This window comes from Nematolebias whitei, chromosome 3, assembly GCF_014905685.2.
Source record: "Nematolebias whitei isolate Nwh7 chromosome 3, NemWhi1, whole genome shotgun sequence".
NCBI classification, from domain to species: Eukaryota; Metazoa; Chordata; class Actinopteri; order Cyprinodontiformes; family Rivulidae; genus Nematolebias; species Nematolebias whitei.
In genome coordinates this window covers 15,909,055-15,929,411 of record NC_056500.1, presented here as the reverse complement: position 1 = coordinate 15,929,411, position 20,357 = coordinate 15,909,055, and the positions used below count along the sequence as shown (strand labels likewise).

At 39.1% G+C, this 20,357-nt stretch overlaps 1 protein-coding gene across 1 annotated transcript in view; it reads left to right on the top strand.

Moving 5' to 3' along the window:
• Positions 1-233: 233 nt before the first annotated feature.
• Positions 234-20,357, top strand: part of camsap2a (calmodulin regulated spectrin-associated protein family, member 2a) — a 42,817-nt gene continuing 22,693 nt past the window's right edge. The window contains exons 1-3 of the mRNA XM_037698037.1: positions 234-516; positions 3,989-4,248; positions 19,426-19,587. Coding sequence (XP_037553965.1) covers positions 378-516; positions 3,989-4,248; positions 19,426-19,587 — 561 coding nt within the window. The 5' untranslated portion in view covers positions 234-377. The remainder of the gene's footprint in view (positions 517-3,988; positions 4,249-19,425; positions 19,588-20,357) is intronic.

The window sequence follows — 20,357 nt, the reverse complement described above, 5'->3', positions numbered from 1 at the left end:
ACAACATCTTGGCTATTTTTTTATTGTGTTATGCAGGCGCACAAAGACAAGCTGTCCACTTCAAAACTGCATAAATAATGGAAACGTTTATATTTTTACTCCAATCCAAGAACAGTTTTTTTCTTCTGAAACCAAACCCTACCTTGGTCTGACGGAGGAGCTCATTTCAAACTGGTATGCATGGAAGACATCAAGAGCGAACTATTGCGTCAACGAGACAAAAACACGGCCAGCCTGGTGTTTTTATGACTTAAAGAGGCTACAAATATTCAACATCTGCTCATTTTTATTTTATTGTATTGCTTATTCCAGAAGTGGGATGTGTTTGCAGCTTTGTTGCGCTCCGTAAGGCTGAACTGAGCAACCCAGCAGAAATAATGGGCGAAGTTCAGGACGAGAGGGATGCGAGGAAGACCTTCGTTGCTCCAGCAATAAAGTCTTTTGAGCATTATGACTTTTCCCGAGCCAAAATATGTTGCAGCATCAGGTGGCTTGTAGCCAAAGCATACGGGACAGGTAGGTGATAACAACAAGGTGCTTTTCTTAATTCTTTGTCTTTATTGTGATCAGTCAAAAACACATGTACAGATTAGTTCTGTTTAATAACGCAATGCAATCTCCATAACCCCACACAGGACTGCAGACTGATATATATATATATATATATATATATATATATATATACTGTAATTAGACAGATTTTCATATATTTGAAACTGATGATTTGCAAACATATGTCCAAAAAACGTCTGTATATATGCCTGGGTAAAATAATCAAGGCTTCCTCAAATAGATTCAAACATGTCTGTGTTCTGCTGAGATTATGTGAGAACAAGATCCACCATAAGTGTATTCCATAGGGTTGAACACTGGATGACAAGTATGTATCATTTTTACGGTGGGTGAAAAAAATCTAATCAGGATGGTCATTTTTCTGCCTATATTTTATGATTACGCTGGAAAAGACACATTTGCAATTAAACATTTGAAGGGATTGAGAATGCAGAATGATGATCAGTACAAAACATACTTCCTGTAGGCCTCGCTATTGAATTTTATATTGAGATGCTGCACCAAGTAATGTATAAAAAGATTGAGGTTTTCATTGTAGTAGCACTGCTTCACACAGTGTAACCCCTCATAAGGCTTGTCCATTCATTAACAGCAAATCTAATGAAGCAAACACAAAGAGAAGGAGCTAAATGTCTGATTCATTGCCCTTTTTCTTCTTTCTAATCAGTGAAGAGCTGGGGTTCATTTTATAGGACAGATTCTAAATTCTTCTGTTCCTTTCAACACAGCACATTTTGTTTGAATGCATCCTCCCTTGCCACTGCTTTGTAACAGCCCAGCAAACATGAGATTCCTTGCAGACCTTCTGTGTGTTTTCAATGAGATCTGAATGAAATGGGTTGATTCCAAAAATATAGTCTTCCAGAGGGAGTGGGAGGGAGGGAAATAGGCGAGAGCGAGCAGGCTCATCTCCAGGTTGCTGCCTACGCTGCTCTGACTTCTTCACATGTATCTAGTGTCATTACAGTAATACAGGAGTGCATGGAAAATATGCAGTCAGGTTTAGTAGTGGATAATCCACTCAGTTTGAATACTACAACACAGCAAACACTGATACAATTTTAATGCACTGGTTTATGAGCACAAAATTTCCTTCTCGACATAGTAAAAAAAAATAAAAAAAATATTTACAGATAAATAAGAAGTGGAATACAGTTTCTGTATAGCTTCTGAACAAATGTAAATCGCTGACACCCCTGTGACAGATGAAGGAGAAGAGACCAAAAGTTTCATTTCTGTCCACAAATGTATGATTCCTCTACTCAGAGAAAAAACATGTATACCATCCTGAACAATGGCTGGCTTGAGTCTGTGCAGATGAATTTAATCTTACAAATATGAGCTGAATGAAGTTACATGTGGAGTTCCTCAAGGTTCCATCCTTGGGCATCTCCTGTTTAACGTCTGCACGTTTTCTCTAGCTCAAATATTAGAAAACAAGAAGATGCAGTGTTATAACTATGCAGATGACACACAGATCTATGTCACTGTCTCACCTGGGGACTACAGTCCAATACAAGCACTAACTGAGTGCATTGAACAAATCAACCACTGAATGTGTCAGAACTTTCTTCAGCTCAAGAAAGGTAAAACTGAAGTACTTTTTGAAGCTAAAGAGAAAAGATTAAAAGTTAGCACACACCTGCACTCTGTGATGCTAAAAAGCTCTAGCAGAACCTGAAACCTTGGTGTGATCATGAACTCTGACCTGAGTCAGAACAGCCACATTAAGACCATTCCGATGACAGCCTTTATCCACCTGAAGAATATAGCTAGAATTAAAGGACTAGTGTCTCAGAATGGCTTTGAAAAACTTGTCTATGCTTTTATCTTTAGCCAACTTGACTATTGTAAGGGAGCTTACTTATTGTCTTCCTAAAAAATATTAGTCAGACAGCTGCTGCTGATCCAGATCGCTGCTGCTCAAAGACCAAGAGAGTTGATCACATCAGTCCAGTTATGAGGTCTTTGCACCGTCTTCCTTTTTGCTCAGAGAATTGATTTTAAAATGTCATTGCTTGTTTACAAAGCTCAACATGGGCTGGGTCCAAAATTCATCTCTGATTTTCTGCTGCACTATGAACCACTGAGACCTCTGAGGTTGTCTGGTTTAAATATTTTCTCTGTCCTTGGAGTCAGAAACAAACAGGCAGAAGCTGCATTCAGCTTTTACATGCAACATGTGGAGCAAACTTCCAGAAAACTGCCAGATTGTTCATCCTTTATTTTTCAAAAAATATGTTCTTGTTATGAGCGTCTGTAATTTATAATTTGTCCTTCCTTTGTGCTTTAATTGTTCTCTTGCATATTGTCACTGTAGGTTTCCATGGATTGAAGCCACTATTTTGACGCTTTGTGGTGTGTCCTCATCTCTTAACACCATGCACAAAATATTCCATTTCGTACTTAGTGAAGTCGAACACTTTACTTCTGTTGCAAAAATCTAAACTTGTACAAAATTAAAGAAACGGAACAAGAGAGACATAGAGGAAGAGTTTAAAAAAAAACTGTGGCTCCACTCTCCACCACCTGACTGCTGACAGTCCAATTGCCTGCCAATAAACCACACCCACCCAATCATCATCAAAACACCCAATTTTACACTGCTACTGGATAATAATATAACTCAAAATCTCTACTAAATCTTACATTTTAATTGCTTTTGTATTACAAAAATAAACTAAATGTCACACCTAAACCTTTATCATTATAAATAAATCTCATTTTATCACCTATGAACTCAGAACTATACAGTTACATCTGTTAACCATTATAAACTGCATGTAGGCTCCAACAGTCACAATGTTTTTAAATGTTTATGTAAAGCACCCTGAGTTACCCTACTGCTGAAATGTCATGTATAAATATATATGTATATATATTTGCTTATTATTTAAAAAAAAGACTTGGATAACCTGTATTGCAACAAGCAAAAATTCAGTTTTTATGTTAAGTAAAAATGCAGACTTGTCAGACAGGCACAGTGTGAAACAAACCACAAACACGAGGATTCTGAATTATTTGTATACTATTTTACTATAGTGGACTTTTCCAAGTGATCAACACACACTTATGTGTGTGTTGCACGCTTTGATGAGAAGGGTGTTCCCTGAGATTTAGATGCTTCAGAGATAAGGGCAAGATGAATCGATCAGGTTCCTCTCCTCCTGCAGTTGCTATAGCAACACTGAGATCTATCCACACGTACAGTATCTATGTGAAGATATTGTCTAATCATGGCAATGAAAGGAAGTGGTTCTGTCAAAGGAAAAGCACAGACTTGGTGTAAAACATTAAAATGAGCTTTATTGCTTTTTATAACAGATTTTTTTTTTTTTATTCGAGTGTACTTTAGTGACAATAATTTTTTGTTTTGTTTTTGCTTAAACTTGTATGTCTTTCTTTTGTTTCTCAGACAGCATCCCTGATGACTTAAAGGACCCTTTTTACACTGACCAGTATGAGCAAGAACACCTGAAGCCCCCCGTGGCCAGCCTCCTGCTGTCAGCTGACCTGTACTGCCGGGCCGGCAGCCTCATTCTGAAGAGAGATGCTGCCAAGCCACTGCTGGGTCACAATGCCGTCATCCAAGCTCTGGCCCAGCGTGGACTCTACGTCACTGACCAGGAGAGATTGGTTATGGAGAGAGACCTGCGAAAGAGACCTCTGCAAATGGTGAGCAGCAGTTTTTAAAATTACTTTTCTGACACCAAAATGTAATTGGGTATATTCTTGATCTTCTTTGGATATTACAAGGAGCAGAATTTAATGCATTTAAGGCTATTCAATTTGATTGATAGTTTAAAGCTATTTGGTCTAAAAGCAGGATATTGTACTGCACTGACACATTTTTTCATGCAATGATGTGTAGTGATATGGGGTGTAAATATATGTTTTATTATCAGCTATGAGTTAAGCTCATAAGATATGCATGTATTATGCAAATAACCTCGTTGCTTGGGCACCACCTCTCTCTTGGAGAGGAAAAATCAGTCTCCATTTAACCCAAAGTAATGTAAATTGAACGTGAGTTCTTTTCTCGTGTTTAAAGAATATCAAATCATTTAATACACACAGATATGCCAAAATAATCACAAATTCAGTTGATTATTATAAAAATAATGATCTGCTATATTTATGGTGAAAATTGTGCATGACAAAGTTAACTGAACATCAAATGGCTTTGAATCAAAGGTCTAATTGATGAGTAAAATTAGTGGAACTTAAAAGGCAGACTTAGGATTGGTTTCTGTTTGTGAAGCGGTTAAAATTGTACCTAAGGTGAGCTAAGTTTGTCTGATAAGTTTATTGTGATGGAGGGTCACCAGAAAGGCATTGAGAAGTCTCTCCTACCAGGATGTAGATACAGTAGGTCAGGAATGGTTCTGACAGTTGCTAAATGGTACCAGCAAAGCCTCAGATGTTCCGGTGACTGAGAGGCTAAAGTTTCCTCAAAGTTCACCTGTCATCGGTTGGAGGGACGTAGTCCATGGTTACTGATCCTGGCAGTCAGCTGGGATTTACCACTCTTCTGCAGTGTGATTCTGGTTGCCTGTTAGGCAGCTCTCGGAGCCTGGGTTCTTGTGACGTTTAAATGCTCCGTTCTTTATCTTTCCGTCTCGTCTTGAGACATCTGCAGAAGGGTGCTTCTTCTCTCTCTTTTCTTCCTAGGATGTCTCTCTAGGAAGTATGAAGTTTGCTCAGAAGTCGTCTGCTGAAGGTGCTTCTTCTCTCAGTTCTCTGTGAAGTGTGAAGGTTTGGGAGTTTTTCTTAAAAGTGAAACTTAACTCTGTGTTAAAACAGAGATGATTGGTTCATCTCCATTCCCCATGGAATATAAGAATCTTATTTTAACAGTTTCAAACACAAAACACAGGAATGATGTTTGTTTGAGGTGAGGTGTTCCCCTGCAGATGCATAATAATTAGTGGTTTTCCACCAAACTGGTTCCAGGGCTAGATCAGTCTCATTGTTTGCTTAGAATAGTGGTTTTTATTTAAACCGCAGAAGCACAAACTTAAGCTTCCAACAATCAGTGCTACCTTACCAGTAGCATTTTGCTAAGTCAAAACACTGGTGCTAATATAGCACTGATTTTGGTCACTCGCCTCACCTCCAGCCTCTGTCTCCGTGAGAGCTTGGAGGCATGCATGATCTATATTCCCAGAGCTCCTGTTGCTTCTGTCTGCTTGTCAGAACTGGAGATGAGTTGACTTTGCATGCTGCCTGGTGTGTCACAATGAGGTACCCTCATTATTTTAGGGCAAATTCTCCATAGCATGCTTTACTGGTTCAGTGAATTGCAACTGAGAGACAATTAACTCACAGTGTGCCTGCAGTCTGTTTGAGGATGCTTGCTGCTTTTAATTTCCCTTCTATGCTAATTTAGAAGTTTATTTAAGTTTTGTCTGGGTTTACAGTCCAAAGGCTTATTTTGTGAAGGAGGGAAAAAAATCTAATTTAGTATATGACCTCCTATAACAACAACAAAAAAAAAGTAATGTAATTTTAAACCAAATATGGAGAAGGGTATGTTGTGCATCTGTGTGTAAAGATGGAACTTTATAATGCAGAAATTGTAGTGGCTAATACTACATTAAATATATTAATTAATAAATATATACCATACCATACCATTTTATTTATAGAGCACTTAAAACAGCAACAAGGCCAACCAAAGTGCTGTACAGACAAAACAACAGGTAACACACAAAGCAAAATACAAAATGAGGTAAATCAGAATATAGACATTAAAACGATGCAGATAATGACGACAAACCAGTGTGGAGCATACAGGTTCAAAACACAGATCATCTGGTGTTGAATGCTACTGAATAGTAGTGGGTTTTTAAATGGGACTTGCAAACCGAGAGGGAGGGGGCCTGTCTGACAAGCAACGGTAACTCGTTCCAAAGTCTTGGTCCTGCTACAGAGAAGGCCTTGTCACCTCTGCACTTAAGATGAGATCCTGGAACTGTGAGGAGCAACTGGTCCGCTGACCTCATGGGGCGTGGTGGGACATACAGCTGTAGCAGATCAGAGAGATTGGGGGGGGGGGGGGGGACACTGTTTATATATATATATATATATATATATATATTTTTTTTTTTTTCTTAGAATCTTACGGTTACAGTTTGACCTTAATCTAAAAGTTGGTTCACTTGAAACAGGTCCAATAAGGATTAGGTCACAAAGTTAGCGAGTGGATGTGTGACAGGAGCTTTTTGTGAATGTGAAAATGAGCTGACAGAAGAGTGTGAAACTGACTTTTTTTATATCTTTTTATCTTTTTATTTATTTGTCTAAAAGTTGCATCATTCATTCCTTTTAATCCAGTTTTCTTATCCCCCTCATCCTCATTCTACACATTTTTCCTAGTTTTATTGGACTTCCTCGTACAAAATGCTGTCTGACCTTAGTTCGTGTTTAGTTTGACAGTTATCCTACATTCTATTTCCCTTGCTTTCAATTCATTCAATCTTTATTTATACAGGTTAGACTCATTGAGCTTTGAGGACTCATTTACAAGAGAGACTTGTTTTAAACAAAGAACACATGAAGTATAGACAGTCATAAAAAAGCTTATCAAATGAAAAGTAAATAGAAGAAATGAGTCTTTAATTCTTTAATTTTACTCTTTAATTCTTTAGTTTTAGTCTTGAATTATTTTATTTTACTTTTTAATTCTTTTGTGTCTTTAATTCTTTTATTTCAGTCCAATTATTTTAGTTGAGTCTTTAATTATTTAGTTTTACTCTTTAGTTATTTGATTTGAGTCTTCAATTATTTTATTTGAGTTTTTAATTATTTTAGTTGTCTTTAATGCTTTAGTTTTACTCAAATTATTTAGTCTTAGTCTTGAATTATTTTGTTTTACTCTTTAATTCTTTTGAAGCTTTAGTTCTTTTATTTCAGTCTTTTAGTCGAGTCTTTAATTCTTGTATTTGAGTCTTTATTTAGTTTTAATTACAGTCTGTTTGACTAGCAACTTTTGTTTGACATGAAACTTGCAGTTTCATTATCACCTTCTTCTGTATAGATATTTTACTGGTCAGTATTGTTTCCCTGTTATTTACAGAACATTACAACAAATGCTTCTTCATTTAAAGCCTGTAGCATAAAAACTAAAGTGCATCATATTCATAAGTGACTGTTCTTGTTTTCTCTGTTCAATTCAATTCAATTCAAAAATACTTTATTAATCCCAGAGGGAAATTAAGTGTTGTCGTAGCTCTTCATCCTGGTTTTATTCAAAAGTTGTTAGATGCTGATAGCTGTGGGAATGAAGGATCTCCTGCAGTGAATCTGAAGGATCTGGCCACAGATACCCATCCTTCCACCCAGATCCAGCTTGCTGTCAGATCCGGCGGGCCTCTTGGTCCTCCTGGGCAGCAGGACTGCCCGAATGCTGGACAGAATTCTTCCCTGAGCGATGGCCACTCCTCCCAGCAGTCTGCAGAGCTCCTCGTCACCACGGTCAGACAGCTGAAGGTGTCGAGGGAAGATCCAGGTCCTCCTGATGTCATGAGTTGAGTTTCCCAGCAGTTCCAGAATCTCGGCCGTCAGGTGGACAGGAATTTGTCTGCAGAGCCTCTTTTTCAACTCATGTGGGATTTGATGCTGTAGTTGAGGTATTTCAGCTTTTGAGATGTTAATCAGCTGCCCCTGGTTGTTAAAAATAAAAAAAAACACCTTGTTGCCATGGTTACGCATCATAATAAATGCCCAAAAGTAAAAAGGTTTCAGTTAAAATCCTTCCAGCTGCACAGCATCCGATACCAGAGGAAATAATCATCTGAAAAAAGCGATTTACATCCAGAAAAAGAAGAATTAAAGTTCCCAAAAGCAATAACTCAGAATGAATGTAACAGAACTACTCCAACATGCAGCCACCTTGAGCAGCGCAAAAGGTGTTGAGGTGTAGTGAGTTTTAGCAAAAAGCTCAAAACAAATGAAATCATTAAAATAGAATCTCTCTTTAAAACCTTACAAAGCTTGATCTGCGGATCTAAAGGGGTTTAACAAATTTAATTTATATCACTGCTTTTAGGCTTGTTTGTTAAAGAGCAACAGACTGCGCACCTATCTGCAGTTGCAACTGTGAGCTGCTCCATTTAATGTCATTAAATTCTGCTTCAGGGCGTTTTAGCTGAGCATCCAGTATAACTCAGCAGTTTGTGTAAAGACTAAGAATTTAAAGAATAAGCAACTTGAAGTCTACGGCAGCCTAACGAGGTCAGTAAGCAGAAGAGTCTGATGCTGACGATGTCTGACGTGTGTCATAACTCTGCACAGAATCTCCATGTTTTCTGACATTTTCACTGCGTTAGTGAAAATGATTTTGTTTTTGCTTAGCAGGGTTATTTTCCCCCCTCTCTTTTAGTCATTATTCTGCCCACTCATCCCTCTCTTTTCTGCCATATGACAGAGTTCTTGCACGTGAAAACGCAGGATTCAAATCACAGTTACTGCCCACACAGTTGCCCACGCACATCCTGCATCGCTGGCTCCATCCTCCACTTGAGGTGTTCAAAGGGAAAAAGGGAGAGGTGTGGAGGTGGGCTGACAGTCAGAACATAATATTCCAGCGTTACGCATTGAATCCAGATGGGCTGCGGTAGCTCGATGGTCAGTAATCCTGAAGCTGCAGGTTCGAGTCCAGTTCTGGTGTCAAATAATTACCACATCTTTCATGCGAGTTCTCTGTGGCGACTTCTTCAGATAAAACAAGCTGAAAGGAAAACTACATTACCGATAATTTAATCTAAAATAAAGAAAATACTATGAAAGAAATCATCCAAAAGCTTTATTTGCCAAGTTTGTGACCATCTGTGTACAGGAGAAATTCCATTTCTGAGTATGTCTGCATCTTTGACATGTAACTAAACATATGCACTAAATGATCCAAATGAAATTTCACATCAGTTTCTTTTCATGGTGAACTTTTAACCCAGCAGAACGAAAATCTGTTGCCATGGTGTAATTAACAGGCCCGATAATATCTTTGAACATGGATGATTCCCTGCACGTCTGATTTGTGCCTGGATTTTTCCTATGGTGCATTCACATCAGCCCTGTTTAGTCCGCTTTAATCGAACTCTAGCTCATTTTCCTAGGAAGTCCGGTTCGTTTGGGGAGGTGTGAACGCGCCATCGAACTCTGTCACAAAACAAAAAGGCGAACTCTGGCCCGGGCTAAAACATAGGTCTCGGTCCGGTAGAAAAAAACTAGAGCGCGGTTCGAGTGCAGTGTGAATGTAATCAGACCCGCTCCACAAGCAAGAAGTGGAGTACAGCGCAACGCAAACAAACACGCATTTCTCTTACCTCATATCGAGCCGTAAGCTGCCTTATGTGAAAAATAATATTCTCCATGGTCTTCTGCCTCATCTTCTGCTCATGCTGAGTCCATTTTTGAAAAATGACAAAATGTAACTCCTAGAACTGCTAAAACTTGACGCCACTCCGTTTTTATTTCCAGAAGAAGAAGAAGTGTCTTCAGAGGTTTTTGTGTTGTTTCTTTCAGTAGTTCTTGGTGCAGTGCCCCCACAGGCGAGTGGGGGAACAGGTTTGTTCAACAGGTTGGCTCGACTGCACAGTGCAGTGTGAATGCAAACGCACCAGCTCAAATGTAAACAAAATGTCATGAATATTGGTCCCCAACCGAACCGAGTCTACCGGACTATCAGGTGTGAAAACAACCTAAGATCTCTGTAAAGTGCTCAGAAGTGCTCGTTGCATCACTGAAGCAAGTCAGCACGCAAACAGGCTGGTTAAAGGATAGAAGCAGTGATTGCCTTGCCACAGTCAGCTAGATAGAGTTCATTGTCTTGCTCAAGGGCATCTCTGCAATCATGATCGTCCTTATACATCACTTCTCATATTCACCTTCCCTTAACATGTTTGTGTCGAATCACACACTGCAGGTTTAAGCTTTGAACCGTACATCAGCTTCAGAAATCAGAGCACAGTGTCAAGCAGTGATTTTACAGAAATGAGATGTATAAATACTAAGTTAATATATTTAAAATTAATTAAAAATACACAGATCCGAACTAAAACTTAACATTAAGAAGAACCTGAATTAATTAATTTACACAAAAACCTTTACAATTAAAGACTAAGCTTTCCTTAAAGGATGGTTTATCAGCTGCTGCATGTCACGCCAGAGTTTTAAACTAAAATCATCTTATCCTGAGTTATTAGCTGTTATGGTCAAACCCTGTAAATGACTGACCCTCTAGCGATATTCTTGCAAATTGTGTAAGTGCTCAAAGAATGTGTTAAGAAGAGTTCTCATCTACTACCACTAGACCTGTCGCGATAAACAATAAATCAATTAAACGCATGATAAATGAAAATTATCAACCTCATTTTCATCTATCGGCTTTATCATTTCTTCATGTCTCTCTCTTTCTACTTAAGACACTGGATGACAAAAAGCTCAACTCCGGTGCTCTTCACAGACCCCTCCCTTTCTCTTTTCTTTTTAAAATCCATTTTAATCGTCCAAAATCGCGTTTTTGGATCGTTAAAAGCAGATAAGCTGAGAAGCTAAGCTACGAGCTAAGCTAACAGGCCGACCTCGGGAAAAAAACTCTGTCTTGTCGAGGCTCCAAAATTCATGGTTGAAACCCGTGCCTTCGTGTAAAAAGTTTTTCTCGGCAAAAAGAAGCTAAGAATTTGTTTACTGATTTTTTAAATTAAAATCTTTGTGTGAAAAAAAGCTATGCTAAAGAGCTTAAACCAGACCGAGTGTCCGCCATTTTGAGAAATGAACAGAGATGTCAAGGGGCCTCCCTCCCATTTTTCTTAAAGAGACACGCTGGTCGCTCCCTCACTATCCATCCTTTGGTTCAAACAGTCTTATGCTGCCATCTAGTGGTCGAAAAAAGATACTACATGCAAAACAAATTAACAAACATTTCTTCTTAAATTTGACAATAATTACTAATTATTGTCAAATTTCAAACAATATTATCGATAATCGCAATAATTTCTGAGACAATAAATCGTCCAGCAAAATTTGTTATCATGACAGCCTAACTACCACACCAAAGTTACATGAATATATGTAAAAATTGAGTTATAGCTATTTTAGTGATGGCTAAAGACCCGTTAACATTGTGATTTAAAAACATAAAATTTATATTTTTTAAATTATATAAACAATTTCAGTAAGAACTTCTGGTTAAATAAAGGCACAGTCAAAAGAAAACTGCTCGATGACAGACTGTTACTTTTCAAGAGAACTCACAGTATTTAAATCTCAGTCACAGCTATGCGTGCTGAAAAATTATTAATATGGTGAATATGAGTTTCTCTGTGTGATACTGATTTACCAACTCATGCTTGGCATGGATGAATAAGGAGAATACACTCACTTCTTCTTTGTTATGTTATCTCTCTTTTTCGCTGCCTTCATCACAACCCCTAATGGGCAGGCACTTCGTTTCCATGGTTACACTCCAGCAGACAGAGGGTTGCATACGTGTGTTGGTGGATCCAAGAGTGGGGGGTGCATGTGCCTGCATATGCTGCCCGTGCACTGTGAGCGTGCACGTTTAGTATGTGCGTTTACGCTTACTGGTTGTTTGTAGGGGTTGTAGTGGTGGTGAGCACCACCGCGCTGAAAGAAAAAAAGAGGGAATGTTGAAACGCTGGATTCATCCAAGCAGGCAGATGGTATTTCTAAAGCTCTACATCTTACACAAAGACACATCTCCTCACACACACATTCACATGTAGACGCACAGAAAGCTAGTGTGTGTGCCAAGCAGGAAACTGAATATCTTTCAAACTGGTTTCCGCAGTCTTAATAACAAAGACAATCGGAAGCAGCAAAGAGGAAGGGATGCCCATCCAAAGACTTTCTGTCCTCATCAGGCTCAGTCACAGTCAGTATGTTGTGCAGAATGTCAGCAGCAACTCCCAGGCAGATCAGTCTGGATGGATGATGTCATGTGATTGCCTGAGCACTGCGTCTTTCTATACTGGGTTATGTTTCAGGGTCATGCCTTGATCCATTTGAGGCTTGTTTTTAATATATATATAATGCTCGTCTTTTGTCCATAAGGAGAAATGTACTCTCCTTAGACTGCATGTGGGGATGTGTCTCTGCTCTCAGCCCAAGTACATTCCTGTAGCTAGTTAGTTTAAAGCATCTCAGAAGACAATATGTTAATGAAATTCTCTTACTTCTGTTCAGCAGCCTAGCTTTATCCTTTTATTTGAATTTCATTTTTTTATAATTATGCTGATTTGTTTATAGGAGAACATTAAAGTGATGGCAGCATATTTGCTGCAGCTATTTTCCCCCTATAAACAGTTGTTTTTTGGGGAATTTTTTTTCAAAGGAAACAACAACGGTAGTAATGCAAACATCAAATGTTAATTAACTAAAGTGGAGGTTTTATAGCAAGAGTGACATTTGCTGAGTCTAGTATTTTATCAAATTTGTGAGTGGGTGAGTGATGGGGTTATCTTAATGCACTGGCAGGTTAACTCATTTATTTATTTATTTTTTGAGTGATTATTTGTTTTTCTAATAATTTTAATAATGCAACATATTTTGCACCAGATCATACAACAGCAGGTTGGAAAAAAATCTACTTATATCCCAAATTGTGAACATATTAAGCAAATTACTTTATCTTCCTCTATAGCCCATATTAAGCCTATTATTGGGTGTAAAGCTGTCTTTAGAAGTTATAGCAGGAATCTTGTGACTAATGATTCCCACTCTGTCTGCAGGTACTGCAGGCTGTGGATTACAGTGCACCAGTAATAAATTCATATTTGAAATGCAAGTGTGCATAATTTAGTTGCCCTTTTTTAACTCTATAAAAAATACCAAATACCTATAAAATACAGTTATTTTTATCTTTTCCAACTAGAAGTGTACCACAATGTATTTATTAATTATTTATTAATCTTTTTTTGACCAGGTAAATCCCGTTGAGATCACAGATCTCTTTTGCAGGAGAGGCCTGGGCCTGAAGGCGGCCTAACATGATCGTTTTTGATCTGTGGGAGGAAACCGGAGTACCTGGAGAAAACTCACGCAAGCACAAGAATAACATGCACACTCCACACAGAAAGACCCCAGGTCCAACCGGGGATTGAACCCAGGACCTTCTTGCTATGAGGCAACACTGCTAACCACCGAGCCATCGTGTATCCCGAGGAATACGGTCGAACGCCTTCTCCAAGTCCACAAAACACATGTAGACTGGATGAGCAAACTCCCATGAGCCCTCGAGGACCCTAGTGAAGGTAAAGAGCTGGTCTAGTGTTCCACGGCCAGGACCAAATCTGCATTGTGGCAGCACGACGGCTCAGTGGTTAGCACTGTTTCCTCACAGAAAGAAGGTCCTGGGTTCAATCCCCAGATGGACCTGGGGTCTTTCTGTGAGGAGTTTGCATGTTCTTCTCTTGCTTGCGTGGGTTTTCTCTCGATACTCCGGTTTCCTCCCACAGTCCAAAAATATGCATGTTAGGCTGATTGGTAACTCTAAATTGTCCCTAGGTGTGAGTGAGACAGTGAATGGTTGTTTGTCTCGTTTGTCTCTATGTGGCCCTGTGATGGACTTGCGACCTGTCCAGGGTGTACCCCGCCCCTCACACAGTGATTGCTGGACATGGGCACCAGCGACCCCCGTGACCCAAAATGGAACAAACGGGTAAAGATAATGGATGGATGGATGGATGGATGGATGGATGTTCCTCCTGGATCTGAGGTTCCACCAATGATTGGATTCACTTCTCCAGTACCTCTGAATAGACCTTACCAGGGAGGCTAAGAAGAGTGATGCCCGTGTAATTGGAGCACACCCTCCAGTCCTCCTTTTAGGAGAGGGGAACCACCACCCCAGTCTGCCAATCCAGTGGCACTGCCCCTGATGTCCATGCAGTGTTGCAAAGGCCTGTCAACCAAGATAGCTCCACAACATCCAGAGCCGTAAGGAAATCAGGGCGAATCTCATCCATCCCCAGTGCCCTGCCCCCACCTAGCTTTTTAACTACCTCGGCGACCTCAGCCATGGTTATAGACAAACCAACCCCGAAGTCCCCCAACTCAGCTTCCTCCATGGAAGACGTGCCATTGGGATTGAGATGGTAAATGGTAAATGGACTGTACTTATATAGTGCCTTTCTATCTTATTTCAAGATACTCAAAGCTCTTTACACTACAATCTGTGTCCTCATTTACCCAATCATACAGCACTCTACTAGATCTCTACAAAGCTAATTGAACAAATCATTCTAATGAGACTAATCAGTGCTTTATCACATTCATACACCGATGGGACACACATCAGAGGCAACGAGGGGTTCAGTATCTTGCCCTGGAACACTTCAACATGTGACTGCTGGTGGATTTGAACCCCCAACTCTCGCATTGGAGGACGACTGCCCTAACAACTCAGCCACAGCCACTCCGAGAAGTATTCCTTCCACCTACCATTAAATACTATTAAATATTATTTTACCATTAAATACCATGTAATTTTCACTTCTTATTCTCAATTTGTTATTCTCAATTTCTCAGTTATTCTCAATTTCTCATACCATTATACTCATTGTACTCATTATTATCATACCATCTAAATTTTATTTTATTTTCACTTGTTATTGTTATTTTTATTGTTATTGTTGTTGAGTGTGCATATATGTATGCATATATCTTCATAAAACATACCAACATAAATATTTAGATTCATATGTAATGAAAATAAATATTCATGTTTAGTATGTTTATTTCCTGTGGCTCGAGCAGATCTCGTCCAGGCATGGGACAAGACATCTAAAACTTCTGCATGTGTGACCTTGTGGATGTGAGCATTTTTATGGCTCTCCCATTCAGACGTTGCTGAATAAATGTAGTTAAAAGTTATGTTAAATGTACAAAAATAATCACATTTTCATTTAGATCTGCTAATATCTTGGAGTATTGTTCTAAACTTAAACTGTAATTGTGCGTTATTCTATTAGTGCAAAGAAAATTGCAGTTTGACTGACTGAACTGGTTCAGTTTCCTGAGCATCATCATACACTTTATGTTTTAGTTGAAATCTCTTGACCTGATTTGGTTCAAATGTTTAGTAATATATTCATCAGTTAGACCTGATAGCTTGAACATATTGATTTGTTTTTTTTCCTCTTACTGTTCAAAAGTTCTTCTGCATATGAAAGATAAAATCTCTGTCCCCGTTTTTGCATTAGTTTATTCACATACCTGAAAAAAAAAGAAACCAAAGAGGGATATCACTAAGTAGTTTTCCATGTCTGTCTTATTCAGCCTGTGCCTAAAGCTAGACAGAGTCAACTTTTATCCCCGAGCCTTCCCAGGAGAGCTGTAATGCTCAAAACAAGCTGCATTTCCACACTATATAACCCTCAAGCTACTAATACGTTTATCGCAAATAATCAGTTAAGTCCTGAACTTGAATGACAAGAAGTTTGGGCTGATAATTTGTAATGTTGTAGGTCAGATGCAAACCTGTTTGCAGTTAGCTGTGAATTCTGCATCATTTAACAGATTTTTCCATAAAGCTTCTTCTCAGTAGTTAAATAAAATGTGATTTTTTTTCTATGATAACACGACCCAGGTAAGGCCTCGACAAACGGCTCAGAGAATTGGGAGCAGAGATTTTTGTTGTATTCAGACCCCTGAAAGAAAATCCACCAACAGTCTGTTGCAAGTCTTTGTAGTTCATATTTGCAGCTCTTTTGTGCAACGTTAAGTCGAGCTTCTACGATGGATTTCCATTTTTGCTTTTTCACCATGAAACCATATTAAAGATGAGTGGTGCTCACCTATTTCCTCAGCGTGCCAGCTAAGTAGCGGTACAATGAAAACAGGATATTGACTGTGAAGTAGCCTCTTCTTACCACGTGAGAAATCTGTACGTGATTTATGGATACAACCAGCTTCAGCACAACAGAAAAATGTATTTCTGTTGCTTTATGCCTCCTGTACACCCAAACAAAGGGTTAAGTATTTATAAATGGGGATTAAATTACCTAAACATTACTATTGATATAGTGTTTTAAGATGTCAGACATAATCTTTTTGACATTTCAGGACTAGAGTAGAAACTTGAAAATGAAAAACTCTTCAGTTTGAATAATGGACAACAGACACATTTACAATCGTTCAACCACTCAAGGATTCAAGGTTCTTTATTTGTCATACACACCACATGTAGCACATGTGGTGGAACAAAATTGTGTACACAGAGTCCCAGTTACATCCAACAAAAGTACTAAAATATAAAAGAAAAAGAATAATAAGATCTAAGAAATGAACTAAGCAAAATGTTAACTAAAAATGCACTAAGCACTAGAATAAAAAACAGTACACCGAACAGCAGCACGAACATGAGTGTGTGTGAGCAGATGAGTACGAATGAACACAGCAACATGAAACAGATCAGCAGCAACATGAAACAGATCAGCAGCAACATGATGTGATTTTTTTCACATTGATTATCCTGGTTAGAGATTCATGAGTCTAACAACTTCGGGTAGAAGCTGTTCCTCAGTCAAGTTGTTCTACACTTAATACTCCCGTGGCGTCTCTGGGCAGCACGCCTCATCCCCAAAATGCCCCCCGGGCGCCTTCAATAGCTGCCCACTGCACCACCTGGTGGTGGATGGGTTAAATGCAGAGACTAATTTCGCCATTGTATGGAAACATACAGTGCTGACATTGTGATGACATTATTATTATTATTATTATTAATCTCCTTCCTGAGGGAAGCAGGACAAAAAGTGTGTGTGCTGGGTCAGTGGGGTCCTTCATGATGCAGGTGGCCCTCTTCCTGCATCTGGAGGTGTAGATGTCTGTGATGGTGGGCAGGCTGACTCCAACAGTCTTCTGTGCAGCCTTCACCACTCTCTGCAAAGCTTTTCTTTCTGCAGCTGTGCAGCCTCCATGCCACACGTTGATGCTGGAGCACAGGATGCTCTCCACTGCACACCTGTAGAAGGAGGTGAGGACTGAGCTTCTCAGACCAGCTCACCTCAGCCGCCTGAGGAAGTAGAGTCTCTGATGAGCTTTCTTGATCAGGCTGATGGTGTTGTTGCCCCAGCTGAGGTTGTCATTCAGGTGCACACCCAAGTACTTGTAGCTGGAGACCACTTCCACCGCAGATCCTCCTATATTCAGGGGTGGTGGGTGTGTTTGTTCCTTCTGAAGTCCACAACCATTTCCTTCGTCTTCTTCACATTGATGTGAAGGTTGTTCTTCCTGCACCAGCACCAGCCAACCATGTACAGACATTAAATGTCCACATTTTCTGAGGGATGACCCACAGACCCAGTTGGACTATTTGTGTTCCGGCATCAATCAATTTACAAATTAAGCCTTGCTTGAGTTGAGAAATATTGCTGCAGCTTCTAGGTGTGAGTATATGCACAAATATGAGGCTAAATAATGTTGAAGGAATGCATGTGTGCACAAAAACTAAAGGTTAGGAACAGTCATGAGGTATAACAGAGAAAACAGCTTAACTGCACATGTCAGATCTTTTGTTATGAGACAGACTGAATCTTTTTATGGTCAGTGAGTATTTTCTATTCATCCGTATCATCTTCAGGACATCAGTTTACTTACTAAAGCCTTTCTATAAAAAAAAAAAATCAACTCTACTGAAAGCAATGAGGTAATTTTGTTGAATATTACACAGTACAGCAATTTGCAATTTCCTGTAGGGTAAATTAATTACATCACTCTGTTTGCTGTACATACACAGCACATTTTGTGAGTAATGTGTGCAAAAACACCAAGTTAGTTGAAATATTGCGAGTTGTTTCAGATAAAATATACTAAAAATGCGCCATATGTTGTTACTTTTCAGGAAGAGGCATAATTGCATGTTATGTGACTGAACTGGGTCTATAAAAGCTGTGGTTTTACTCCAGCAGAAATTATATTTCTCTTTGTAGTAGTGTCTTCATCTGTCTCCACATCTCTCTCTCGCTCTCTGCTCCTTTACTTAGGGTTTTAGATTTGTTCAGAGAAACAGTATTTCATTCATAAATTGTTATGGCAAAAACATAATTTCCAAACAGCTGCTGAATCTCTCAACTTCTAAAAGAGGTGCTTTCACTTTATCCAGTGTGGATGCTCGTAGTGTCAGAAGGACCTGAATCTGGTCGTGTAGTCATTTCTCTTCATCGTCCAACACATTAGCATGTTGTCATTCACTTTAATTACAGACTGAGGGTCTGTGGTTTAGTTAACGAGATTAACTCTCCCTGTTGTTGTTTTATCTCATCAGAGCAGAGTAGATTCAGATCAATACCTTTAAATTACTCAGCAGATGGGGGATGAGAAGGATCCCTCATGTTTGTCCCTCAGCCTTTTTAAAAAAATGTTTGGTCATTTTGTTGTAGAAACCTGGAAAGATCCGTAACTATTTTCTAAAATCTAATAACAGGATGTTTGTCTCTCTGTGTGTACATTTGTTGGTTTTGTTTTGCAGTGTTTGGACTGTCTAAATGAAGGCCAGAAGGAAACAGCTCAGCAGTCTGTTATTAAACAGTTGCTTCGCTGCCTTGATGCCAAATTACAGACACCGAGGAAATTAAACATTTCACTAATTAGATTTCTCACTGTGAATATATTTCAAAGCTGTAAATGCTTACATTTACTATTTTGACAAAGTTATTTCATTTTGGGGAGAGATATCTATTTTTTTATTTATTTACACAAGTTTCAAAGTAGAAAAGAGAGAAGGAAATGTCACAATGGCTTAATATGGTGAGCATTAAATAAACCACTAGGCAACATTAGAGCTAATAATGTGCACCTTCTAATCCTTCTTTGTTTGTGCTCTCCCACCAGAGTGCCCACCTGGCAATGATTGACACCCTGATGATGGCATACACAGTGGAGACTGTAAGTGCAGAGAAAGTAATGAGCTGCATTTATCAGTATTCTTTCTGCAACCCTCAAATCGAAACACCGTATGACACGGAGGATGCAGTGACCACTTGGATTAACAAGGTTTGTAATGATGCATGTGTGAACTGTTAATACAAACCATGAAATCAGGTCATCCCAACTTTGTATTCATTGTTCATAGATGAATCATGTGATGCAGCTCAGGCACAGTTTCCATATTACTTCTAGTCTAAAAACAGTTAGTAAGACTCATTTTTCCAAACGCTCATTCAATCTAGACATGATATTTGACTAAACAGCACAAAAGCAGTGTTAAAGAATGTTAAGGTGTTTCCTAAATCAAATTAAAAAGTACAGCCTGTATTCAAACCCTTACACCATGACAGAAGATTTTTATAACACAGTTTACTTGCAAGGGCAGAGTTCACACAGGCTTACACAGATGTCTCATTTAAGCCCCGGTTGCGAAGATCTGCACCTGATGAAGTGCAGGAAGTGTTTTTTTTTATTTTTTAATAATACACCCTTATCAGCTCCTCCTCCAGACTGCGTCAGGTACTTGCAGGCTCTTCTCTGAGCGGGAAAAAGAAACTCTCTGACCTCACACACATGGTAACATTACTTTAACGTTAGTGATAAACATCCATAAACCTTTACCTAAATTCCCTTGACAGCACATGTGAGTGGTTCTTTACATGGCCTGCATGCACAGATGGCTGCCGTCATGTACAGTACAACAAATTCAAGTGTGTTTACATTCCTCTAGTGGGAGCTCTGGGCTTCACACACTCAGAGCAGACAAAGGCCTGCAGGAGGTGTGGTCATGGTCTCATACTGGACAGACAGATGGCCCTTTGTTGGAACGCTTCACA